The sequence below is a fragment of the Vidua chalybeata genome, chromosome 4 (assembly GCF_026979565.1).
Source record: "Vidua chalybeata isolate OUT-0048 chromosome 4, bVidCha1 merged haplotype, whole genome shotgun sequence".
NCBI classification, from domain to species: Eukaryota; Metazoa; Chordata; class Aves; order Passeriformes; family Viduidae; genus Vidua; species Vidua chalybeata.
This window is the reverse complement of record NC_071533.1, coordinates 23,380,493-23,407,287: the sequence shown is the minus strand read 5'-3', so window position 1 is coordinate 23,407,287 and position 26,795 is coordinate 23,380,493. Positions and strand designations below refer to the sequence as shown.

Here is a 26,795-nt window from a genome sequence, read left to right as displayed (position 1 = left end):
TTTTTTTTTCCCTGAAAAATCTGAATCTTTTTCACTTCATGCAAAAGCCAGGAGTTTTATTGAGGTGGTTTATTATGGCTTGAAATCCTAGGTGGTTAAATTATAGCAAGGGCTGGATGGTATTTTTATGTATGAGAGGGCAGAGACCATCAGAGCAGTCTGAAACACAGTTTTTGTGTGGGTGCTGAATTTTCCTTCATATATGAAGCTTTCTCAGGCACCACAATATCCAATTCCCATGGAGCTGCTTTTCTCATTTGTGGAGAATTGTGGAGAGCTGTGGTCCTTTGCTGAGTGTAGGAGAAGGAAGCAGCTGTGGAAGGGCCCTCTGTGACCAGGGTGGAGCAGGAGGCAGGGAACAAGGATGTCCTGAGGAACTGGGTGTCACAGCACACATGGGATAGACCCGACAGAGGCTCTGGCGAAGCCCAGACTCCCCCCAGCACTGTAGAATGAAGCCCTTCTAGAATGGGGCCCATCAGTCTCCACTGAGAAATACATGGTTGACCAGAAATGTGAAGAACATCTTGGATGTTTTTGATGTATTCTCATTTCCCCTAGGTAGAGACTGAGCTTTCCTGATGCCAATAGTAAGGACAAAATTACCTCCTTTGTTCCTTGAATTAGAGCAGCAGAATACAGTTTTGCCTGCAATACTGAAAACCCAAAGGTGGTTGAATTTGTGTGGACCCAGGACAAGGGCCTGGTCAATAAATTTAATCCTTATTGTCTATCCCAAACTGTATTTATTCTGTGTCTTCCATTTTAGCTTACTCTTATGTTCCTGAACAACCTTACCTGGAATAATAATCTTGAGATGCTCTTGTCATTTCAGATGTGAAGCAGCCTGTTTGGTCACAATATGCAGGAACATCTCACCAAAGTTGTGTTTCAATGGGAAATGTGGAGAAGCTGAAGCTTTTTACCATCAGGACACTTGTGTTAATGACCAGGTTTTGACTTCTAAATCGCAAGCATCTCCTTTCCCTTCTGGAATGACATGTAATTTTTTTGATGCCTTAATAACTGGTATACCATATATATTTATTATTTTCACATATAGTAAAAGCAGGGAAACAAGGTTGAAGAGAATGTAAAAACAAGATGAGGGAAGATGATGTAAAAATTTGGTGATGTTTGCATAGTAGCTACTAAAAATGTTTTCTGCACACACAGGAAGGAATATGTCAGCATACTTTGTTGAACTTATGGTAGCTAGGGATATTTTAGTTGTATGTAACAGAATACAAACAGGACCTGACCCTTGGAACAGGACTGGCAAACACCCACTATGAAAATTAATTCAGTGATTTGCATGAGACTCCTCACTGTAGCACATGCTTTGCTTGTCATAAATGTTTACAGGGTGGGATGCCTGGCTGAGATGCTGTAGTGTGTGCTTCTTTTCTGTGAAGGGAGTAATATACCTTGCACTGAGGCTCTTTGAAATTCTGTAAATTACTGAATATAATACTTGCAATGTAGCAGGCAATAGTTGGTTTTCACCTGTTCCTTGGCTAATTGCATTATGTATGCTGTAGATATGACTCCCATGTAGCCTGGGGCACACAGTAGGAATCAGCAAGGTAAGCAATTTCACAGATGAACCTTCTTCTCTGTGTTCTGAGTAATGCATGGGATTCCTGCGGGTTATTGAATAACTCTGGAGGTTCAAAGAGTGTTTCAAGTGCTAATTACAGACACTCTTAATTTGTACAGACCTGGCAGTTCCAAAATATCAAGTAGTGCTTCTGCCTGCATGTACCCTACCTTTCTAGAACTATAAGCGTTTGAAAGTTATATTACTGTGAGCATCTGCTCAGTCTCAATCCACTGACTGTAGCATTCCAAGAATTACGTTTTTTTTTAAATTGGGAAATGGAAAGAAGACAACTGGTGGTCTAAGTGCAGGACCAAGACCCGGGACAATCATCTAAGTTTTGATACCTATTGATACAATGCTTTTGAGGAACTTTTCTCTCCAATTTCCTTCTCTGAAATACTGAAACCTGCCTAGCATTATGGTGAGAGATTGAGCAGATTTATTACTTCATGTCTATAGACAAATCTGAAAAATGTTTATTTCCCTGTGCTTGGCCGTTGCTGTTACTTCCACTTTGGTGGGTCTGATAGTTTTCTTTCTTAGTGGCACCATGAGAGACTTTTGGTGAAGCTCGATAAAAGATGGGAAACTAACAAGTGTCCATGCTGCAACTGAACTTACGTGGTTCATTCAGGTATTTCTGGATCACTTGTGTTCCTCAGGAGCAGAGAAATCTTGGATGCCTACTTTGGAAAGGTCGGGCCATCTAAAATATGCAAGTCGGTAGCTGCAGCTATTCTGGTTCCTGGTTGATGAGGTTTCCTTCCAAAAAAAGCAGTCATTGTAGATTTTCATGTTGATTAAAAACCCATGGTATTTTGTAGTGTATTGTATAATAGTGAAAAGACAATAGAGAAAAGCAGAGAAATATTGTGAAATATCTGTTTGTGTTTTTGTGCAAAATCTGTTCAGAAACTACCGTGTTGTGTAAAGAAAAAAAAAATTACTGCTTATTAAAATTTATTATCTTTATTAAGTAGCTATCCTTTTCTGTTTGCAGAAATGCAATCCATTGCACATGTCTAGGCACAACTATTGTCCATTACTCCCCATTCCTATTTCACAGAATAAGGTGGACCCTTTATGACAAGCCTGGAGAGCAGACATTAGATATTCTGGGCATGGTGGTGGCAGGGGTTCCATGAAACCTTGCAGAAGGCATGCTGGAGGTGGCAAGTGGAAACTCCTCCTCATTACAATCAGTGATGGGGAGAGGACAGGCCTCTCTGCAAATCCTGATACTGGAAAAGTGAAAAACAACAAAACAGGGAAGGTGTTTGGGCTCTTCATGATAAGGGGCATGGCAGACAATCAAGCGCTCATCGGAAGGCTGGGAAACATCTCTCAAAGAGACTGGCTTGTACACACTTCATGTGTATGAAGTAAAAGAAGTGAGTTCAGTGGACAGCAGAAATAAGAGCCTGAGACCCTCTTAACCCCCGAAATGACAAAACTTGTGATAAAGGGAGACAATATGAACTTCTGTTCTTGTTAAGAATCACGAGGGAATTTATGTTTGTATGAAGGAGAGAACACAGATTTGCTTGAAGGATATCTGTAAAGCACAGAAAGGATTTGGAAGAATATTTGGGGTGCTTTTCTTCTGCAGCGTTGGAGGTGCTGGAATTGCCTCTAATGGGAGGTGATGAACTGTCTGCAGAGAGAACTTAGTATTTAAAGAAGTTACATGCAATGGCTTAGGTAGATGAAAAAGAAATGAAAAATCCATTCAGGTTGTTTGGCTCAACAGATCCACTGTAATATGTGTCTAAAAGAGCCACTAGAGTTTTTTCTACTCACTAGTATGTCAAAAAAACCCCCAAAAGTTAAAGTTGATCCTCCACTGTGAGGTTTGTCTATATGAGAATACTAGAAAAATGGATCTACATTTGTAAATGTCTTCTCAGCAAAGTTTGACTAAATCTTCTGTGGACAGTCCCATCTAAATTTAATGTTCTTCAGCTTCTGTGTCCTAATTTGCTAAAGGAGTGAATGACATCCACTTCACTGTGGAATGAACATGCCCACAGAAATGTAATTAAACTGGATCTGCTTACAAATTAGTTCAGCTCATGAGTTGTTAAACAAGTTTGTAGGTTGAGTATATGATTCTGATCTGCATGTTACAATCAAAGACTACAGAACATATTTGGCTGGCAAAGACTTTGGGGTATCATTAATCACTGCCAGCAAAGTGTGCAGGGCTCAGGTTTGCCAGGAGAAACTGTTTTCAGCACTGCTCATCTCAGGCTTAACTTGAGAAGGCAAGTCACTGTCTTCAAGCACAGAAAATTTCCCTGAGCTCTTCCCAGAGTCTAACCCTGCTCACTATAAAGATTTGCAATATTTTGGGAGTGACTATTTGCAGCATGCCGTGATTTTGGACAGTCCCAAACAAGACAAGTGGGCACTGAAGAAAAAGATCCAACGAAGCACACAAAAAAGGTGTGCCACAGTCTATTGACAATTGGCTTTCTACTCTAAGATGATGTATCAAGTTATTTGACTCACAGAAAGAAAAATACTTTCATCACGATTTACAGGGAAAAAGTCTAGAAATGAGAAGAACAACATAGAAAAGTTGAAAATAATTATTTCTAAAAGGTAGATGCTGAAAAGGTAGGCATTAAGTGCTTTTCAAGCACAAGCCCTTGACACTCCATTGTCTGTGGACAGAATTGTTTTACAGGCACTGCTTAGAAAGCTGTTTAAATGAAAAATTTTCCTTGGTCTGTTTGTTGTGGGAAAGTTGTACGGCCTGCCAGCAAGGCTGTTGCAAGGGAGAGCAGTAGCACTGTCAGGATACTTCACCTTCCAAAACCCCCAGAGGCATCAGTGGTTTTGGAATGACTCCACCCCACTGAAGAGGAGTGAACCATTTCACTGGATACCAGTACACAGTAGACTTAGAGAAAGGCATAAAGCACATCAGTCTCTCTGGCACAGGACAGGGAGGCCATTGCCAGCATCTGTGAGATTCCTTGGCTGTCAGCAGCCCAGGATTTGGCTTTCCTGCTGTGCCCTGCAGTGGCAGCACTGCCTTCACAGCCTTCCCTTCACTTTTTGGGCAGGGTGCTGGCTATTGATTTGCTGTTGTATTTCTGCAGTGCTCCTGGAAGCTCACTCACCAGAGCGTTTCCCAGCCTCAGCGGTGTGCCCTGGCATGCTGGGAACCTCCAGCACACTGCCTACAGCAAAGCACTCTCCTCAGGAAGCTTTAAACATATATCTCAGGACCTCTCTGGCACCATTAATTATGGCTCCTCAATTTCTTCAAATTAGAACCCTATATCTAATAAAATAAAAGAGCTTAAAGATTACTCTATTGATTTCCAATTGAGGCAGCTTTTCTGCTTATGGCCAAGGGCAATCTATAAAACACAGACTTTAATTAACCCTGGTGAATGCAGCTGACATGAAATGTCAATACCCTGAAAATTTTCAATATAGACAGCTGAAGGGTCTTTCCAGCTCCCTTGCATCCACTTTGCACATTCCCTGGGTAGAGATCCACAGCAGAGGCCCTTTCCTGTCTGGCTGCACTGGGACAGGGGCAGAAACCTCTCTGCTGCCATCTTTATTGCTGGCATCGATGGCTGTGCCTGTTGACATGCCTCTCTCTTTGCCTTCATCTTGAGGGTTGGACTAGACCTTAAAGGTCACTTCCAACACAAATTATTCTGTGATCTTCTCCTCCCATGGCTTTGAAGGTAGGGAGGACAAAGACCCATGAGCAGCCTGCTGGTGGCCTACAAGGGACACCCAGCAGGTCCTGCTGCGTCTGGGGAACCCTGTGCCATGGTGGGCAGCTCTGAGGCTGTTCTTCAGGCATCCACAGGTAACCCTTCATTCTGTGGCTGTATCGTTGTGGCCTCTGCGTTGTGCTGGGCCTGTTCCCTGGAACAGCGTCCTGCAATTTCAGGGTGTTAAGCTGCACAGAGCTTAGTCAGTTATTAGAGGTCAAAGCTACTGAGGTGCTCAGCAGGGCAGACCCATCAAGAGCTCTGTTACATTTCAGGACCTTCACAAGTGGCAAAATTCCAAAGAGAGGAGCAGCACTCAGGACCTCTGGCTGGCCAAGGGTGAAACATAAACCTGCCTCTGGGAAAGTGCTTCACTGCCTCACATGGCGGGGCTTCTGTAGCAGCAATGCCAGCTTTTGGGGCCACATCATGCCACTCAAGGGAGCAGCACTAAACAGAGCAGCTACAAAACTCAATACCACAAAAAATCCACTAAATAAAATTGGGAAGAAATAAAGGGCTATGTGGGCAAGGAGCATTTCATCGGTTTTCATCTCTGCTTTCCACAGAGCATTTATTTGCTCCAGATTTGGTGCTTTCTGATAGAAAACCAACTGTGTTACTGTGTTGTTTATTATTATTAACAACTTCCAACTTTCTCATTACATCAGTAGGACGCTTCCCTGGTCAGGGCTGCAGTTTTTCTAATGAATGTGGCTCATTTGTCCGTTTCCCTCCCTCCATGCTCTGCTTTTTGTCTGCTTGCTCTTTGGGTAGTAATTTGATGTATTGAGCTATCACCACCTCCGCTGCCCCTGGGGCTGAAGTTCTGACGATGCTAAACAGTTAAAATGCAATGCAATTACAGGCAGTACAGAACAGCAGAGAATAAGCCAGCAAAAATTCAGTCATGCATAACGCTGTGGAGACTGTGTGGCTGTCAGTCTCCAAATCCAGGAGATAATTTGGGCTTTATAAGAAGCAATAATTGAGCCTTTTGCATATGCTGCGGTTATGAACTAGTAAAAAGCCTGTTTGCTCTGCACTCTGGAGCACCAGATGGATTGGATAGTCCCTGCAGGTCTTCAGGGGCTGCCAGCTTTACACTTCAAGACTTTTCTAGCTCCTATACTTTTATTCTTTTGATAGCTCTTATGAAAACAGGCACCTTGTCTGAATTTAGCTGGCAAAGTGAGGAAGGAAGGGTGAAGAAGAGCATGAAATCCACATAGCTTGGGAGAGTTCAGAGCTAGAGCTGAACTCTGCTGCTCACCTCAACCCAAGAAAAAACCATTTGAGGGAGAAAACCATATCAGACCTTCAGCCCTCAGAGTATGGTAAGTGCTGAGTGCTGCAGGTCAGGCTGTGGCCTCAGGTGTCCCGTGCCAGCCAATCTGATCACATTCACTTTCAGTCCTATCTTCACGAATCTCATGTGCATATTTCCAAACAAGATTCAGTACTAGGAAGCTCAACAAAGAGCTGCTACTAGAAAAAAAAGTAATTGGAGGGACGTGTTTTTTCCTTGGGATTTAGCAGCTGACCACATTGGAGCACACACCTGATGGAAAGGGCAGAGAGGAGGTGATTGCAGTACCTGCAGCTGCTCTGCTGACCATCAGGTCTTTGCATTGGACTTGCAGGTCAAATTTCAAAGGTGAGCTACAGGAATGTCTAAACGCTCCCCCTTCACATTCAGAATCCCTGCTGATGGAAGGGGGAGCAAGAGGCAGGATGGGAGGGAAAGCACCTACTCGGTACAAACCCCTCATCTGCCCAATGCTTGTTGGGCTTGCTTACCATGCTCTCCCTATGTCCCTCCCTCACATCCCCAAATCTGTGGGCATTCTTTGCAGACAGGGACAGAAAAGACTTATTTCTCCTGCACTACAGTTTAAGCCCTGCTAAGTGCTCTGAATGAAAGGCCTGACCTTCACCTCTGGAAGATGGAGATAAATGGGGCCAGGGTGTGAACCAGACTACACTTTCATGCTGCTTAAGCCCAGTGCTTTAGGAGCCATGGCAAGCTGTCACTCACTTGTTCCAGACTGTGCATGGCTGAGCAGCTGGGAAAGACTCAGAGTGCCCACCCCACAGGAAAGCTGGCCCTGAGGCACTTGTGTTCCCCATCACCCCAGTAATTTCTTTCAGGTGCCACTACTGTGTAATCACCAAGGATATTTTGCCTCATGTACCACCCTTCCTCTCTCCCAGGTCGGCTTTTTATTGCTGGCGCTGCTTTGCACCCTCCTAAATGCTTCTCTTGGCAAAGGACGGAGGCTTTGGTGCATCTTCCATCCTCCAAAAACCTGGATATATTTGGGTCACCTTCAGTTGGCCAAGCTTTGCTGCCCACTTAGGAGCAGGAAGGCTGAGCACTGGAAGGAGTTTACTGGGGATCTGTGCAGTTGTTCACTACATTTCAGTTCCTGGTCCTTGGCACGGGATGATGATGGGTCTCACTGAGGGGGCAAAATTGTTATTGTCCTGTAGCCATGTTCCTTCCCTTTTCAGATATGCTGCTTTCATCTGCTCCCTCAGGCAGTCTGCTTTTGCCTTTTCTAAAAAAACACGTTGTTACAAGGGGGAAAACACCCACCTCTCTCCAGGCTGTGTCTGCTGCCCTCACACAGCCATTAAGGTGTCTGCATGCTGAGAAGAGCCCTTTGTGATGGGCACCACGTGGCTCCCTCTACACAGCCAGCATCGAACTCTGTACATAAAAACATACTATTCAAAACTCCATTTTAAGCTGTGTTCAAGTTTGGTGCCTAAATGCCTGTACCTAGTGCCCAGCCTCAAAACCTGTACTAGATGCAATCCGGAGTGATGCTTGCCCCTTCAAGCAGTTCCTCACAGCTCATAATGTTTAGACTTCTTTTAAAGAGAATTTTAGCAGTTCTTTGGAACTTTGCTGGCCTGAAGCTGTAGCATGCACAGACCACAACAAGTGAAGGTGATGGAATTCTCATCCCTGGATGGAGAAACGTGGAATTAGAAGCATAAACAGGAGCTGGGCAGGTAGGAAGGGGTCAGGCTGCTCCATCATGCAGTGTCTTGGGAGCAAAGATAAGGGATGGATTTTGATAAATGAAGAGTGCCAATATGCTGCATCTCTGCTTTCTGGGCTTTCAAAGCTTTTTTTCCCTGCTCCTACCAATCAGTGATGGAATGAGCTCTTTGGGGATTGTCCTCTTGGTGGGGTGTGCACCATATACTCCTTGAAGGAATTTGTACTGGAGTCATTCCTGTGCCATGTGTAGTCTGGAAAACACATCCCTGCGTCTCTCCACGTGGCTTTGTTAAAACTGCCCTCTTCAATACAGCAGGGCTGGGTCAGCTGTGGTAATGCTTTGTGCACACACTCAGCTTTCTACCTCCACAAAGGTCTTAAATTAAATCCAAAGTATAAGGAGGAGGAATCCTGACACTGAAAATGTCAGTGGGGTTCCTGCATCCCTGGGGCAAGCAGGTGTGAATTTACATACCTATGCATCCTCTGGGAGAATAAAATTAAAGCATGTCACCCTCTATTTTCCTGAACTGCACCAGGTGATCTGATAATATTGCAGCTGGCAGAGGTGTGGGTCAGAAGAGGAGAGAATGAGCCTTGTTTTCTTGCACTTGGAAAAAAAACTTCTCTGAAAAAACTGCAGTTTTCTGAGCCTTGCCATGGATTGCAGAATGGAGGTGACTTCTACATCCAGAAATGTTTGGTTGAAAATATTCCAGACTTTTTTTATTTCCCTCCTCATTAAATGAGGACACCTAACGTGCTGGTCTACTGTGCCAGTTTAAGGAACAGAATCATTAGGATTCAGCTGCAGTGCAAAGACAACGCACTAACTTTAGCTGAGTTTCAGTCATTAGGCACACACGGTTTTTATTTTCCATAACTGTGTCTGACATATTAAATTAGTTATTTTGCCACTGTGTGTTGGAAGCAGCAGAAATTAGTATAGAGTATAAACAACATACCTGGGAGAGCAAAATAAGGAAAAGTTAATGACCATAAGTACTGGAGAAAGAATTTTAGATATTCAAGGTGGTGTTCAGGGAAGAAGAAACCCTAATTATTATGGATCAAATAATCTCACAGCTTTTAGACAGCTCTTTCCAATGGAGCACATGAATACTTAGAGTCTGTGTTTTCTAAGAGAAAATGAGTGACATTATTCCCACATTACCAAGGGGGAAAAACAAGAGTGAAAGATCTTCACGTTGCCAAGGCGTGGCACATGCCTGTGGTGGGGACAGGAACAGGAGCCATCCAAGGCCCACTCCTGTTTTGCTCTGTAGGTTTCATGCCCAGGAAAACACATGTCAGGCCTGAAGTCCTGCAGGTGAAACAGAAACCAAGGGAAGTTGCAAGGGCCAATAATGTTTTTAGAGCCTAATATTGGGATAATATTAACTGATCCTGTTTTATATTTTTGTTTTATTTAAATTTAATTTAACTTTTTTATTGTTCACCCCTCCCTGGTTTTGTGGCTTACCTAAAGCTAAGTGACAGCAGGTGCCTTACCAGAATATTTAGCAGGCAAACTTGTTACATCAGCCTCCAAAATGGCCTCTGGCCACCTCAGAACATCAATGCCTCGTCAACCACTCCTTTTGCTTGCCATTTGCTTTCATCTCCCATATTAATCCAAACTGGTCTGCTTTTAACTAAGCTGACTTGCAACTTCCAGCACAACATAGCAAATTGCTAGAGATGAAAACTTCTGGAGCAGCTGTAAAGCTGTAAAACAAGCAAACAAATCAAAGCAGCGGTTTGGATCTGCTGGAAGAAGTAAAAGCATAGCTTCCCAAATATAAAACCTATGAAATCCATAAACTGCAAGAGAACTACAGAATTCCTATCCTAAAAATACCAGTTAAAAAGTTACTTTACAAAAGGAAGCAGTGCTTTTTTGTATTGGACGACTCACAGCAATCTTTAATCTTTTAATCCAGAGAGATTAGAAATATCAGTGTAACAAAATAACCATTTTTTTTTTTCTTTCTCCTCAAGCAGCAAGAAATTTGGCATTCTGATTGCAAATGCCCTTAAATGAACCCTGGGTGCACAACATGCATTGGTGGTGGGTAGGTAGCAAAGTCAACAATGGTTTCTTTTTCCTTGGGCTTTCCATCCCCAGGAAGTGAAAACTCCACTGATGAAAGAGAAGAATTTTTCAAGGGGAAATGTATACAAGCCCCTGTGCAGGGCTACCATGCAGGCAAGGTTATTTCAGCAGCACTTCAGCTGTGAAGTACCATGGCCAGCTGGCAGATGGAATTGTTCACCAGCATTGAAACCAGAGCATGGGAAGTGCCAGTCTTGCTTAGCCCTGCAGGTGGTTAAAGACTTGTGCCTTCAGCACAAGTATTCTCCCGAATATATGGACAGGTACATGGGGCATTCACATTCTCTGGACAGAGAGACATAATTCTGTCTCTCAGGAGAAGCCCAGAGAGAAGAAGAGAAAACAGTCTTTATCTCTGCTCCTTTGTTTTCCCCATGTGGAATTTGGTGTGGAGATTGTTTACCTGAAGTGATTGCTTGATTGGATTCTGGTGACGGTTGTTTGGGTTCAATGACCAATTGGATCCAGCTGTGTCTCGGACTCTCCGCAGGCAGTCACGAGTTGTTAGTTGATAGATAGGTAAGAAGGATGTATGTAGAATAGGATAGTCTCTCTTTAAATAGTATATGATATGTAATATGGTTTAGTTTTAATAAAGCTATCCTTCAGCCTTCTGACCTGGAGCCAGACATCATCATTTCTTCCCCGTTGGGGTTGCCTTTTTTACTATAGGTACATGCCATTGGCACATCCCACGTAACTCCCTGTGATGGATGGGGCCACACTTGCTGCCAGCCCACGACAGCACCCTGGGTCTAGGAGCTGCTGCTAGCTCCCTGTCCCTTCTGGAGACAACTTGCTTTTGCAGTGGGAAAGGTAAATGGTGATGGTGATGATGGTGATGCTCATGGCAGTTGCTTTGTTTCTTCACCTGACTACTTACTTCTGTCTCCTGTTTTGCAGGCTAAGTGTTGAACACAGCAGTCTACACATCTATATTCTTGTGATTGCCCTTAAGCTTACAGGCTTTTTAGAAGGGTGAAGAGCTTCAGAGAAGCTGGCGGTGCTCCTGTCATCAGCTGGCAGTCATCAATGGAATGCTTTAACCACAACATAATGGAGCATCTTGGACCATAAACAAGCTGTCTGGATACCTACAAGTTATTCTCAAAAACTCTTTTCTTTGCATCTGTGAACAACCTACTGTTACATCAATCTTCAGAGCACCGAAATCATGACATTTTCACCAAAACACCCACCAGAGTCTGCCCTGAGAAATGCAAGGCCTTGCCCCACAAGGAAGGCCTGTTTCTTTTTCCCCGTACAACACACGCTGGCCACAAGAACTACCAAGCTTATGGCTTTAGCACATTGCCCCCAAATCAATGACTACAGGGAGATGAAAAGAATGAGCTTCTGAGTGCTCCAACAAAGAGCCTTATTTCCACCTGTTCAACATCTCTGTCTATCAGCGCAGTGCAGACAGAAGAGCAGACACAGTATGTTAAAATCAATCAAAACTTTATTTAAATTGAATTCAGCAAAAATGAAACTATATACAGGAAGAACTATATACGTAAAGAAACAAGTCTCTGCCTATTGTCCAAGATCCGTCTCAGTCTGTCCTGAGAAGCAGAAGCACTCATAAATAAATGTGATGGTACAGCTCTGGATCGAGGTACATTCTGCAGACTGGGCACATGTGAGAAGCCTCAAGGGCAATAGGGAGGCATCTACTGCAGAAGACATGGCCACACAGGGCTGCCACAAGCTGTCGTCCACGTCGCACAAACTGGAAGAAAGAAAACCACAACATGCATTGGAAGGAAAGAATTTGAGTTTGCTGCTCAATTGGCACCAGGCAAATGAGACTCAGAGCATCTCTGAATCAGTTAGAATAATGAGGGACCCACAGATCTGCCAGTGCCATCTTGGCAAGGGCTTCTCCCTCTACATTCACCTACATTCCCTCTACATTGATGACTTGTGGAGCTTCACAGCAAGGGCTGTGCTTCCAGCCAGCTGCCCACAGCATCCCACATCATCCAACTGATTTGCGCAGCTCCCCTTCTGGCTTTCTCCTCCCACAAAGCAGAAAGGACAACAACAGGTGGATCCTTACCTCTGCGTAATATTCCATGCAAATCGGACACCTAATGACAACTCCTTGCTGTGCACTAGAGGAAACAGAACCAGAGAGAACATGCAGCTGTTAATATAACCACACTTCAGTGGTTATTGATACATAAAGTCTCACATTTTCATACAACTGCACTGACTAGCCATGACACATTTCCTTTGAAGAGCCCTGCTGTCTCCAAGTCTCTGTCTGCTGCATTTGATGAGGACTTGGGGTCTCCCTGCCCTGAGGGAAAGGGTGTCCTGGTTTTCACTAGGAGAAAGGTGCAGTCAGTCACCCTGCTCTGGGATTTGAAGTAACAGCAGTCTCTAGCACTGGCCAGTTTGTGTATGGCAACCTCGACTTCCAGCAGGTCATCAGTAACAGCTTTGTAACTACAGCATCCTGCTGTCCTCTGCTGTCCTATTTTCACCCCAGAATATTCATTCCAGGACCCCGTTTTAAACTACAGAGTAACACAGCTCTGGCAAGATCCAGCCCTGGGAAGGAGCCTTTGGTCAATTTTAAATGCTGCAGCACTGAGCTCTTTCAGCCTCAACTAAACACAGCAGTTACATTCAGTAACTGAGAAGCTTGAGACTGGAGGAACAAAGCGTTTCTTCTTTATATTAACCAAGGGTAGGGATTTGTTCACCTACAGACTTAACAACCAAAACTTAAACATCGACAAGTTCATTGCCAAAATGCATGATGGTTTAGAATAGTTGAACCCCTTTAGGTGGCATATTTAAGGCCTGACACCTAAAAGTTCCATATTCAAGTTGTCTCCTACGTTGCCTTTCCAAAAGGCTCAAAGCACACCAGCTTTATTAAAACCTGTGTCTTTCCCCCCACCCCAAAAAAACACTTTAGAAAACTTTATGCCATAATTCTCATGTTCTTCCCTAGTGACACAGACACCTGGTTTAATTTAATCAGTCTAATGAACTGCATCTTATCCTGATGGAGTGCTCCTAGAGCAGGACTTTCCTGTTCCTCTGCAGAATGGGGATTTTACTGTGCAGGCATCCAGCTTGAACTGCAAGATCTCCATCACAGAAGCAAGCAAACCAGGGCTTGTGACATCCAGCAGTGGCCATAAAAGCATGACCTCCACAACTGCCTGTGTGCAAAAAAATCTACCTTGGGAAGAAGGGCTCCAGCTCCAGGAGAAAGGCAACCAGCTGGCACCGTTCCAGCAGGGAATTTTTGTTAGAATTTGCCCAGCTGCTGCCTGCTGGCCCCGTGATGCCAAGGCCCGTTGATTACAATGGAAGCATTTCCATGTCCAACATCACTACTAGAGCTTGTCAAAAAAAGCAAAGGCAATACTGAGCTATGGCCTGGGACCAATCCCCTTTCCTTGCCATACCCCCACACTCATCTCTAAGGCTCTGTGCAAAGATGTACATCTGCTTTGGGCTGCTTTTTTCTCCCAAAATGCAAATGGTATCATTTGATCATCCTGCAACATGGGAGAAGGAGGGAAGTACATGGAGTATGGGAAGGCCTCAAAGATAACCCAGGCATTCCTGTATAACTTAGTCCTACACAGAAAAGAAAGAAAGGCACAGAATTCTGTGTTTGGTGGGGCACGAGCCATACGTACTCTGAACTTTCAGTGTCCTCCTCCTCTGCTCCCTGTTCTGCAGGGGCTAAGTCAGCCACAGGTACATCATTAGCTCCTGCTCCATTACCAGAGCCAGCCACCTGCTCCTGGCTGTTCAGTGTAACATTTCTCCTTTCCTGTCCATGCACTGTAAGTTAATTGTCAGAAGTTAGACCTATTATTCTCTCTCTCCCTGGTGCTACCCTTGAAATTAGTTATATAAATAGTCAGTAATGGTTCCTATTTTAAATGGACTCTGTTCAGCTTGGTTAAAAACAATCCTAAACAAACTACTTTCCCAAATAGTAAGGCTGGACCCTTCCAGACATTGTGACTATTCTGCTACAGACCAGCACACTTGGTCTATTAAAGCACAGTCCTTTGTCTTTTGCTAAAGGCATTTTCAATCCCTGCTTCTTGAGTTTCTTGAAAAAAAAAAAAAACCAACACAAAACCAAACAAATGAACAAAAAAAAAGAACCCCAAAAACAACAGCTATGTCTAAGACAATTCCATTACCAACTGTAAAACATCCACTCACCTTCAAGAAGCTTCCATCGATGCACATGGGAAGGGAGAGAAAAGAAGATACAATGAGATTTGGTGTGCCCCCCCTGGTGCTGCACACAAACCCCAGCTCAGAAAGCAGTTACAGCAGAGGAGGTGAGGAAGGGTAGGGTATCACCCTCTAAGTTTGCTTAAGAGCATTCAAAGCAGTAGCACAAAGAGCTGCTGCCCTGAAAAACAAAGAAGTGAGTGCTGCTGATTCTGCTCTCACTACTGCAACAGGGTAGAAACAGAGGCAGCTTAGGAACCCCCTGAACACCCTCCTCCCCTGTTCCTGTTCCCTATTTGGATTTGACTTGGAGCTGTTTCTTTCCCTCTTTCTCCCTCAAAAGGGAACATTCAAATGTGATATTCAAAAACACTCAGTATAAGGTGAACCACTGCTGAAGAAAGGAAGCCACAACAGAAATTTGGGAGTAAAGAATTCCAGTTTGCTGCTCTATCGGCACCAGGAAAACGGGACTTGGGCTACGTGCAGTCTGTCACTCAGTGCTAGAACTGTAAGGAACAGACAGATCTGCCAGTGCCATCCTGGCAAGGGCTTCTCCCTCTGTGGACCCCACCAAGGAGGGACTTGGAGGGACGTGCAAGTCGGAGCTTCCCAGCAAGGGCTGTGCTTCCAGCCGGCTGCCCGTGGCACCCACCTAAAGCAACTGAGTTGTGCAGCTCCCCCTCTGTCCCCTCCCCTCCCACAAAGTAGAAATTATGAGAACATGTGGATTCCCACCTCTGAGTCCTCATCCTCACTAGCTGGAGGACTGGCAGGACCTGCTGGCTGTGCCCTAGAGGGAAAAGAACCAGAAAGAACATGCAGCCATTAGTTCCACTGTCCATCAAGGGTTATTGATACATAAACTGTAAGAGATTGAAACATCCCCCATTCTGATTTAGCAACATCCCAGCCCAGTAACACAATCATTCCAAAAGCTTTTATGTACTGCAGTGCAACTCAGGCCATTTTCTGAGAAGTATTCAGTGTTGCTGAAGAGAGAAGTAAGGCTTCTTCTTGACTTTGGTGTTTGCTTTTCTCCAGTTAGTTGGTTCTCTTCCAGACAGGCCACTATATGCCAAGTCAGATTTTTTCACACAGAATCAAGTAGACCCCAAAAGCTTGGGAAAAATGTTTCTACTGTATGGTTGAAATTAGACTTTGAAGAGATATTTTCTCTTACGTACTCATCATTATCTCTTTGTTCCTCTTCATTGTTCCCCATCGCTAGCACTGCTCTGATGAAATGTAGCTGTTGCTGCAAATACCACCACTGTTGCAACGGAGTAGAAATGGAGGCAATTTAGGATCCAGCTGAACACCCTCCTCCATGCTCCCCTGTCTCAGTTCCCTAACTGGACTTGGGCTGGAGGTGTGGGTCCTTACCCCTGGGTAAAAATACACCGGAAACAGAGCAACGTATACACCGTCTGGCCATCTGCTAAAGAGAACAGAACCAGAAGTACACACAGCATTAACTTCACTGGGCACCAAGGACTGCTGAAACAGAAACTGTCAGAAATCAAAACATTCCCTATTCTGATTTAGCAACATCCCAGCCCAACAACACAATCATTCCCAGAGCTTTTATGTACTGCAAGCATTTCAGTATACCTCAAGCCTTATTTAAGAAACATTTAATAATGTCTTCATGCACAAAGAAGAATGGCTTCTACTGGATTTTGCTGCTTGTTTTTTCCATTACTTCTCTTCAGGACACCGTATTCCTGGTCCGATGTTTTGCCACAGAATCAAGCAGAACCCAAAAGCTTAGTGAAAAATTGGCTTTACCATGTATCAGAAATTAGAGAAACAACTTCTCTCTCCCATACCCTTGATTATCTCTTGGCTCCTCTTCAGTATCCCTTGCAGGTAGCTCAGCTGAATTCTCTGCTGCTCTGAAAAAATGTGGGGGCTCCCAGTCCTGCAGCGAGATAGAAACCACCTGAACACCTTGCTCCCTGCTCCCTTATTTCAGTTCCCTAATTCAATTTGGCCTGGAGCTGTTTTTTTCCCTTGTTCGCCCCCAGAAGAGCAAATTCTGCTGACACAGCCCTAAACACTTCATGCTGGATGAATAAATCAACATGTGGATCCTCACCTCTGAGGCCTCATTCTCCTCAGCCAGAGGACTAGCAGGACCTGCTGGCCATGCACTAGAGAGAACAGAACCAGAAAGAACATGCAGCCATTAATTTCACTGTGAACCAAGAGTTACCAGTACACAAACTGTCAGTTATTGAAACATTCCATATCCTGATTTTGCAATATCCCATCCCAGCAACACAATCATTCCAAGAACTTTTATGTACTGCAAGAATTTCAGCATGTGTGAAGCCATTTGCCTAAATGGCTTTATGAACAGAGAGGAAAGGTTTCTGCTGGATTTTGCAGGTTGGGTTTTTCTTCTTTTTTTTTTTTTTTTTTTCCTTTTCATTATTACCTTTGCAGACAGACCACTTTATTCCAGGTCTGAACTGTTTTGCACAGAATCAAGAAGAACACAAAAGCTTGGCAAAAAAAATTAGTTTTACCATATATCAGAAATTAGAGTTTAGAGAGACACTTTCTCTCTTGCATACCCATCAACCTCTCTTGGTTCCTCTTCATCATCACTTGCCAGTAGATCAGCTGAATTCCCTGATGCACTGGAAACATGTGGGTGCTGCTGGTTCTGCTCCCTGTCCTGCAGTGGGGTAGAAATGGAGACAAATTAGGAACCACCTGAATACCTTCCTCCCCTGTTTCAGCTCCCTAACTGGATCTGGGCCTAGAGCTGTTTCTTTCCCTCTTTCTCCCTCAAAAGGGAACATTCAAATGTGATATCCATAAACACTCAGTACAAGGTGAACCACTGCTGAAGAAAGGAAGCCACAACAGAAATTTGGGAGTAAAGAATTCCAGTTTGCTGCTCTATCGGCACCAGGAAAACGGGACTTGGGCTATGTGCTGTCTGTCACTCAGTGCTAGAACTGTAAGGAACAGACAGATCTGCCAGTGCCATCCTGGCAAGGGCTTCTCCCTCTGTGGACACCAGCAAGAGGGGACTTGGAGGAATGGGCAAGTTGGAGCTTCCCAGCAAGGGCTGTGCTTCCAGCCAGCTGCCCGTGGCACCCACCTAAAACAACTGAGTTGTGCAGCTCCCCTTTTGTCCCTTTCCCTCCCAAAAACCAGAAAGGACAAGGACATGTGGATCCTCACCTCTGAGTCCTCATCTGACCAATATGGAAGATCGAAATCAAATAGCAGCCAATCACTAGAGAGAGCGGAACTAGAAGAACATGCAGCCATTTAAACATGGAGCCATTTATTTCCTGGGCACCAAGGGTTGCCACTAAAGAAAATGTTGGTACTTAAAACATCCCCTGTTTTGATTTAGCAATATCTCAGCCCAGCAATACAATCATTCCCACAGCTTTTACATACTGCAAGCATTCCAAGCCATACTGAAGAAACATTCAGTAATGGCTTCATGCACAGAGAAGAATGGTCTCTACTGGATTTTTTTGTTTCTTTTGTTGGGTTTTTTAAAACTGCTTCTCTTTCCATCAGGCCACTCTATTCCAATTCTGAAGTTTTGGCACAGAATCAAGCAGAACCCAGAAGCTTGGCAAAGCTTCTGTATCTGTGTATCAGAAATTAGATTTTAGAGAGTCAAGTTATCTGTCACATACCCATCAATGTCTCTTGGTTCTTCTTCATCATCCCTTGCCAGTGGCTCGGCTGATGCTCTGGAAAGATGCAGCTGCTGCTGGCTCTGCTCCCTGTCCTGCAATGGGGTAGACATGGAGGCACTTAGGAACCACCTGAACACTCTACTCCCCGCTCCCCCATTGCAGTTTCCTAATTGCATTTAGGCCTGGAGCTGTTTCTTTCCCTCTCTTACCCCCAAACTGGCAAATGCGCTGTGGTATCCAAAAATATGTTGTATTAGATTAACAGTTGCTAATGAAAGAACCCCAAACCCAAACCCACTCTTGCTTTTGGTGGAACTGGAGCTGGGTCATGCAGGTTCTGTTGTAAAGTTTGAGGCCTTTCCTTTGCAAAGGCTCAGGAATAACGCTGTCAGGGGGTACCCTTGATGTTATGCCTGTTGCATATTCTGCTTTGCACGGCAGCAGCGACACCCCAGAACTGATGGAATAAACTACACTGTGGGCTGGATCAAGGGCTATTCTTTCAAACAGCAGGGGAAATGAAAAGAAAAAAAAGTGACATTTTTAAAGATTTCTTGGAGTAATAAAAATACATCTAGTTTGCACCCCAGTCAGCTGCAGTTGCGCTTGGCACCTCAGTGATAAGAGCACCTTAAACTGATGTTGCAGCTAAAAAAAACCTCTTATTTGGGAAGTCAAAGACTTCCTGTCCTCTCCCTTCCTTTTTCTTTAAATTTTTTTCTTTTAATCAGCAACAAGCTCTTTTAGATTATTCTTCCAGTCTCTACAAGTGATACTCAAAGAGATAGTTAGATGTCAGAAGACAAGCCCAGGAGCTCAAGAGAAACTAATTTGAATGCAAGATGGAGAGGAGTGTGCCATTCACTACTTACCATAGGAGACTCATCGTCACTGATAATGATGACTTCAGGCTCCGAAGATTCACCTGTGAGATCTACGACGTCTTCGCCTGTGAGATCTATGACTTCTTCACCTGTGAGATCTATGACTTCTTCGCCTGTGAGATCTATGACTTCTTCTTCACCTGTGAGATCTATGACTTCTTCTTCACCTGTGAGATCTACGACGTCTTCGCCTGTGAGATCTATGACTTCTTCTTCACCTGTGAGATCTACAGCGTCTTCACCTGTGAGATCTATGACTTCTTCTTCACCTGTGAGATCTATGACATCTTCAACTCTGAGCTCTATGACATCTTCGCCTGTGAGATCTATGGTGTCTTCACCTGTGAGATCTATGACTTCTTCACCAGTTGAAAAAGATAACATTAGAATCAAATCAGAGATTGCAGAGGAAGGAAATGGGTTGCCAGTGTGGAATAGGCTGAGGTTGGATTTACTGTGCTTTAGGTCTTTTTTTTTTCAGGAATGTGTCCAACATTTCACTCAAGCTTTGCCCTCAACAGTCCACAGAGAGCATTGCCAGCCCTGTCCCTCTGAAGGGACAGCACAAGAAGGAGAGCAGCTGAGCTCCTCACAGGTTCTGTTCAATGACAACAGCTTATGGGAGGTTCACATCAACAGATGATTCATTTCATATAGGGGAATGTTTAGCACACAGTGGGAAAAAAAGTCCCACCAAAACTGTAATCATAGAGGGGATCCTAATTTTAAAGTATCATGCTGTACATGTTCCCCTGAAGGATGGGCCAGAGCTAATGACAAAGTTTCCTTATCTTCATCCAGCTTGGGAGATCCCAAACTCAGCTTGCCACCCTCCACTGTGGAAGATGCAGTGACTGCCAGCTGATCAGAACACGCATTCAGGTCTTTGAGCAGCACTTGAGGACCTTCCCTACACAGCTCCTCTCTCACTGGCCGCCAATAACAGCAGCAATAAGGAGCAGCAGCAATACTGATCTCAGTAACAAACCAAAACAGTTGTCTGAAGGCTCGCTGTTTAGGGATGCCATTCCAGGTGCTTCCTCAATCCCAAGGCTTCCCTTCCTCCCCAGGAAAGGGCCTAGAAACTGGCAAAAGCACATGGCCAGATGGTCTTCAACCCTCCAGAAGCAGTCTCTGTTCTTACCAGGCTCAAAAGCGGGTGTAGCACTTTCCTCAAGGTCTCTTGGCTCCGTCTGCGAAGTCCCACCTGCGCTGGAGGGCAGCAGCCTGCTCCGTTTCCGAGCTGGTCTGGAATCAATTGCTCCTCCAGGGCGCTTTCGCTGACGCTGAGAGGGAACAAAGCCTTAGCATTTTCTGTGCCACTGATATGAACATGGCCCTCGGTTTTTGCAACACCAATGACAGCACACAAGGATACAGAAAACTCTCCTGCAAAGGCTGGAATGCACACCAAATGCTGCTATGGGCCATTCCCACCTGAGCACATCACATCAGGGAAAAGACGGCACCCCTGATCTCCGACAAGCTGCCTCCCCGAGAAAGGTCCTGTCCCAATGGCTTGGAAATGAGGAGACCAGTTCCCAATTCCAGCAGGCTGCTGCTCACACCATAAGCATTTCTGCACTACTGCTAACACCCACAGAGATTCAAAACCTTCACAATTCCAGAACATCAAGTTCCATGAAGTTTTCAAAGGCTTCTGTTCCTCTACATTTGCTACAAACTCTTGAAATGCTTTCTAGAAGTACCCTGGAAATTGTTTCAAGAATCAGATTTGCATTGAGTAGCAAAGTACTTACTGAGCTCATGGTGTTTTGTGATCAAAAACCACCGTCAAAGTAAGTGGGACAAACTCCAAAAAAAAAGGAATGTCAGGGATGTGATCAATCCCTTTGGTTCCTTTGGGCAGCCCACTGCCAATTTTTCGGAGTGACAGAAAACTGCTCTTCCAAACCTATCAGGAAAGTAGAGGAGAGATTATGCATTTGGATTGCCAGTTTTCTTGAACACCCCCATGCTCCAAGACTCCCATTCCCGAGTCCCCATGTCTCGTGCAAAGCTAGAGGCAAAGTCTGTGACTCTGGGACTTGAGCCCACCTGCAGCCCAGCCCAGCCCAGCCCCACAGCATCAGAAGCCTTTGCAAGAATGGTCTGCACTCACCCGTACGGTCAGTCCAGAGTTTGGCTCGCAAATGTCAGCAAATGGCTCTCTATTCCCTCCCGGGATGGAGAAGACGGATGCTCCGCGTCTGCTGCGCAGCAGAGAATCCGTCAACTGGCTCAACAGACTCCGTGCCAACAGAACCTTGGGAGCAGGAGTGCCCCTGGCAACCGGTGGCAACATTCCATGCCCAGGTAACTGCTGTCCGCTGTGCTCAGCCATGGAGCTCCAGAAGGCCATGGAGGCACCTCAACAATCACCTGCTGCTGCTGCTGCCACCCAGCAGGCCAGGGTGCTCAGGGCCCTGCCCAGCCCGGCCTGGAACGCTCCAGGCACAGGGCATCCACAGCTCCTCTGGGCAGCCTGTTCCAACGTCTCACCGCCCTCACAGCTCTTCCGAACATCTGATCCCAATCTCCCCCTCCTCGTCTAAAACCCTTCCCCTTCCCCCATCGCTCTCTGCCCCCTTTGGGCGCTGCAAGGCCGCAATGAGGCCTCCCCGCACCCTGCTCCTCCCCAGGCGGGAGAGCCCCGGCTCTCCCAGCCTGGCTGCAGGGGACAGGTGCTCCAGGCCTCCACGCATCCATCCCCACGGCCTCCTCCGGCCCTGCTCCACAGGCACATCCTGCTGCTGCTGGGCACAGCTGGGCACAGCTCCGCACGTGGGGCCTCACGGGGCAGAGCGGGGGGGGCACAGCTGCACCTCCCGCCGCCCTCAGCCCGAGGAACCCGAGCATCACTGGAGCCTTTCTGTGGCTAAAGAAACCCCACCAGGCCACACCTCCCCAAATCAGAAAGACATTTAAACCCTTCCTTAACCCTCCTCCTCCAGGTTTATTAGTCTGTCGCTGTTTTAACTTTAACCCTAGTAAATAGCAATTAAAATAAACTCAGAAGATTTTGGGGGTTTTTTTCCAAACTGTTGAAAGTCTAACAGTTCAGATCATTATTTCAAGTCTCTGAGGTCTTGACATTTTCCAGTGTTACGCTATTCCTCTGACAGCATTTCCCAACAGGGCTGAGGAGTTTTGCTCTGCTCCCGGGGACAGCACCTTCCTCCCAAGGCCCTGCTCTTCTATGAAAGGTGAAACAGCAGAAAAAGCAGAATTAATAATTGGTTTTCCTTCTTGACATGCTGCCACTGGACCTGTGGACTGGGCTGGAACTCTTGAGAGCAGCAGGGAACCCATCTTAGCCCTGCCACATGCAGGGATGCTCCTGAGAGCACCTGGTCCCATGGGGTGCTCTCTGGTGTGGGAAGAGGTGCGGAAATTCATCCAATGCTGAATCAGGATATTTTCAGCTCATGCTTTACACGAGGAAGATCATTTCTTACAACAAATTTTCAGTTATTACAGTTGTTGCTTTTAGGCAATTGGCAACGTGTTGAGTGTTTAAGAATGGGTGGGGATGACTTTCCCAATATTTTGAGTCTTGTGTCTGGGAATTGAAGCACATCTTGCTCTGGTCATCACATCCGCATTTCTCATTTCTCATATTCAGTGCTTTGAGACTGGTATGAGGTACTTAATTATTTATATATTAAATAGATATTTGGAATTGCTTTAGCATCTTAGCATTTTCATATGAAGTGTTAAATCTCCTTTAGTATTTTTTCTTATCTAAACCTCTGCCCTTTGGACCCAACATTTTTGGAAAGCAAAAGTGTTTAAAGTGAGATGAAGTGGATTTACAGGAGTCTGAAACATCCCATGTGGTAAAGCAGAGAGCCTGTCCACTCGTGCTCCAGGTGCAGCTGAGGTTGTCTACATGGACTCAGCACTACGCGTGTTTCGGGACAGTATTGGAGGGATTTTAGCAGAAATGTGTCATCATGGGTAAGGGACAGGAGAGCACTGAGGAAGAGGGGCAGATTTTCTTAAGTCAAACATTTGAAGGCTCTAAGGCTTGATCTCCCTAGTCCCTGGTGGACAGCAGCAGCAGCAGGGGCTGGCAGACCTTTACTGTAAGGCCCAATACTTTTTAATTAAAGCAGCCATTGAAAATATTCATCGCTTGGTGGTGAGAGGGAGATAAACTTCCTGCCCCTTCGCTGCACATCCCAGGGAAGCTGCAAAGGCCACATTCCTGTTTCATCTCCTCCCACATGGGTCTCTTTTGAAGCAAGGTGCAAGACCTTTGAAACACCCAATGCTTTTCCATTTCGGGAAGGAAGAAGTTTGCATATATTGACTTCCAAAAATAAAATCTAACAGCCTAAACTAAGCTCAGATTGAGCTGGCTTAATTATTAATTAATGAATAAAATCGGGTTTATTTTATTCTATTTAATTTTTAATATTTATTTTCATTTTATTTATAATATATTTTTGTTTATTATAAAAAATAAAAATTAATTAATACAAGTACTAAACACCTGGAGTTAGAGCACTGCTGTTTTCACATTATTAGCTATGGTTTGCCAGGAATTTTTGGAGACAGAAGGAGATTGAGGAGAAGACACCTCAGGGAGTGAGAAACCCAGGGTTCGCTGTGCAGGGGTTGTCAGCTCTGTACTCTCCCAAATCAGGGCTACCCTGAGGATCCCAGCAAGGGCCGTGCAGTAATTTAGGAAGGGTGAATATAGTGTAGGATGTTGTACACCAAAGCACTGCAGGGCAATCACTGATGACAAAAAAACCTACAATGACACGAGAAAACCCACTTTCCGCCCCAGCTGGATCAGTGCTGCCTCTCTCTCTCCAACTCACTGTCTTTAATGACCAAAATTATTTTAATCTGAGGGTAGACAAACAACTGGATTCCACAAGCAACCAGCTCAGTCCTTCAGCCCCATGACCTTGGCCGTGGTTGCCCACAGGGGTCCTGCCCATGGGCAAGTTGGTTTCGCTACCGGGCAACCCAAGCAAAAAAAGGGCTGCATCGTCCTCACAGGCTGCCAAGGACATGTTATTGGCGGGGGGGCAGCCAGACACCCAGCTTCCCACACAACTTGCCACAGGGACAGGTCTGCAATCCCTAGAGCAATCCTGCTAGACCACTCTCTCTAAACCCTAGACCGGTCTCTAAATCTGCCACAGGGGTGTGGCAAAATAGTCAAGGATTGCCAAAAGAAGCCCCAAAAAGGTGATAGTCTTGAGAAATGATCATTTGTACCAGTCTCACTGAGGATTGCATTTCACTTCATGTGTCAAAATGTGCTTTGCTTGACTCTAGCAATGGTTGTGATTTCAGAGTATGTTTCCTCCAAGACTGTTTAAAGTAAAAACATTTTTTACCCTCCTTGATGGTGGGCAGTAGGGCGTGGCTTGTTCTGCAGAACAAATATGTCTCTGATTTCCTTCTCTCATTTTTTTTTTCTAATTCTCCACAGAGGTTTGAAATTCCTCCACAGAGTCTACATGGTCTTGAAAGCTGAGCAAGATTTGTGTCTTGCTCTGAATCTGAGACATCTATGAGTGTGCTTGCAGGGAAATGTGCATATAGGGCTTTTCAGGCAGTAACCAAATGGGGAATGTTTTTCCATATATAGGCTATGTTGCTTGTTCATACCCCAGACCTAACACTAGGAAAACGCATCCTCATAAATTGCTTTCTTGTGAAGGCAGGTGCTTTATATCATATAGTATTTTATACAGTGTAAGGCAAAAGTTATCTTTAAGAATTGGGTCACTATGGTAACCACATCTTATCTCAAAATCAAATAGCTGTTATGGCTGCAATTAAACAGTATATTCTTTCTACCAAGAATTATTCTGAATTATAATTCACTTTTTGTCCTAAGCTGGAATTATTTTATTGCCCCCAAAGGCATCAGCATTTGATCTAATTCAGCAGTTCAAAACTTCACAGAGAGAGACTATTGCCTGTCAGAAATCATGGTCAATGACTTCAATCGCTTAAATACTCCAAGAGACTCTACAAAACATCAGTAATAATTTTTGGGGAAGGCAGAAGACAAACAAGGTGTCCTGAAACTTGTGTTCCATTGCAGCTAGCCACATGTCCTGAGCCCAGTGGTGCACAAGAGGGCCAGGTTTGCTGCTGTACACAGGGAGCGGGCAGGCCACAAATTCAGATTCTCCTTGGGCTTAAGCAAAATCTTTATTTTGAAACAAGCAAAAAAAAAAAAAAACTGAAAAAAGAAGAAAACATCTCAGCTTTTCTTCCTTGGGCACTTCTGCCTATCACTTCTGTTCTCGGGATCAAGGACGTGCATGGAAACCTTGGCAGACTAGTGGGACACAGTAAACATCACTCACAGGTCAGTCACTGTGACTGCCTTTAAGACCATAACATAAGCAACGGCAGCACAATGCCCCACGTGGGCCCAATCAAGGCAGTGGCAAAGCTGGTTTCCAAATAAAGAGGAAACAAACCCAGCCTTGTGATCAGGTGAGCTGCACCAGCTTCAGGGAGGAGCAAAACCCCCTAATATGAACTACTTCTAAGGGAGTAGCAGAGCTTGGGAAGTGCCAGTCTTGCTTAGCCCTGCAGGTGGTTAAAGACTTGTGCCTTCAGCACAAGTATTCTCCCGAATATATGGACAGGTACATGGGGCATTCACATTCTCTGGACAGAGAGACATAATTCTGTCTCTCAGGAGAAGCCCAGAGAGAAGAAGAGAAAACAGTCTTTATCTCTGCTCCTTTGTTTTCCCCATGTGGAATTTGGTGTGGAGATTGTTTACCTGAAGTGATTGCTTGATTGGATTCTGGTGACGGTTGTTTGGGTTCAATGACCAATTGGATCCAGCTGTGTCTCGGACTCTCCGCAGGCAGTCACGAGTTGTTAGTTGATAGATAGGTAAGAAGGATGTATGTAGAATAGGATAGTCTCTCTTTAAATAGTATATGATATGTAATATGGTTTAGTTTTAATAAAGCTATCCTTCAGCCTTCTGACCTGGAGCCAGACATCATCATTTCTTCCCCGTTGGGGTTGCCTTTTTTACTATAGGTACATGCCATTGGCACATCCCACGTAACTCCCTGTGATGGATGGGGCCACACTTGCTGCCAGCCCACGACAGCACCCTGGGTCTAGGAGCTGCTGCTAGCTCCCTGTCCCTTCTGGAGACAACTTGCTTTTGCAGTGGGAAAGGTAAATGGTGATGGTGATGATGGTGATGCTCATGGCAGTTGCTTTGTTTCTTCACCTGACTACTTACTTCTGTCTCCTGTTTTGCAGGCTAAGTGTTGAACACAGCAGTCTACACATCTATATTCTTGTGATTGCCCTTAAGCTTACAGGCTTTTTAGAAGGGTGAAGAGCTTCAGAGAAGCTGGCGGTGCTCCTGTCATCAGCTGGCAGTCATCAATGGAATGCTTTAACCGCAACATAATGGAGCATCTTGGACCATAAACAAGCTGTCTGGATACCTACAAGTTATTCTCAAAAACTCTTTTCTTTGCATCTGTGAACAACCTACTGTTACATCAATCTTCAGAGCA

At 44.9% G+C, this 26,795-nt stretch overlaps 2 protein-coding genes and 1 long non-coding RNA gene across 6 annotated transcripts in view; 2 read left to right on the top strand and 1 right to left on the bottom strand.

Annotated features, from left to right (window-relative positions):
• Positions 1 to 2,575, top strand: part of EMCN (endomucin) — a 53,303-nt gene extending 50,728 nt beyond the window's left edge. The window contains exon 12 of the mRNA XM_053940663.1: positions 836 to 2,575. The gene's annotated coding sequence lies outside the window, so the exon portion shown is untranslated. The remainder of the gene's footprint in view (positions 1 to 835) is intronic.
• Positions 2,576 to 11,919: 9,344 nt separating this feature from the next.
• On the bottom strand, positions 11,920 to 21,469 carry LOC128787522 (uncharacterized). 4 transcript variants are annotated; one of them, XM_053941705.1, is made up of 15 exons: positions 21,383 to 21,469; positions 21,021 to 21,175; positions 20,405 to 20,546; positions 19,249 to 19,619; positions 18,374 to 18,468; positions 17,901 to 17,970; positions 17,282 to 17,385; positions 16,801 to 16,855; positions 16,532 to 16,623; positions 16,086 to 16,140; positions 15,887 to 15,972; positions 15,438 to 15,492; positions 14,144 to 14,291; positions 12,538 to 12,592; positions 11,920 to 12,207 (listed from the first exon to the last, which is right to left on the bottom strand). In XM_053941705.1, exons 2-13 carry the CDS (start codon positions 21,027 to 21,029, stop codon positions 14,259 to 14,261), a joined length of 1,167 nt encoding a protein of 388 aa, XP_053797680.1. In that variant the 5' UTR covers positions 21,030 to 21,175; positions 21,383 to 21,469; the 3' UTR covers positions 11,920 to 12,207; positions 12,538 to 12,592; positions 14,144 to 14,258. The 4 variants fall into 4 exon arrangements, with proteins under 4 accessions (XP_053797680.1, XP_053797681.1, XP_053797682.1 ...); XM_053941706.1 differs by having other exon boundaries at positions 16,086 to 16,137; XM_053941707.1 differs by lacking the exons at positions 11,920 to 12,207; positions 12,538 to 12,592; positions 14,144 to 14,291; positions 17,901 to 17,970.
• Positions 21,470 to 25,570: 4,101 nt separating this feature from the next.
• Positions 25,571 to 26,600, top strand: LOC128786597 (uncharacterized). Its single transcript, XR_008430355.1, has 3 exons — positions 25,571 to 25,737; positions 26,302 to 26,445; positions 26,533 to 26,600. It is a non-coding gene; the product is annotated as an uncharacterized LOC128786597 (long non-coding RNA).
• The last annotated feature ends 195 nt before the right edge of the window (positions 26,601 to 26,795 follow it).

Coding starts and splice junctions, on each gene's coding strand:
- LOC128787522 (XM_053941705.1), bottom strand. Junction 16,856..17,281: donor GAACCAAGAGAGGTTGATGG/GTATGCAAGAGA, acceptor TGTTCTCTCTAG/TGCATGGCCAGCAGGTCCTG. Junction 16,141..16,531: donor GAGCCAAGAGATAATCAAGG/GTATGGGAGAGA, acceptor TGTTCTCTTTAG/CAGATGGCCAGACGGTGTAT.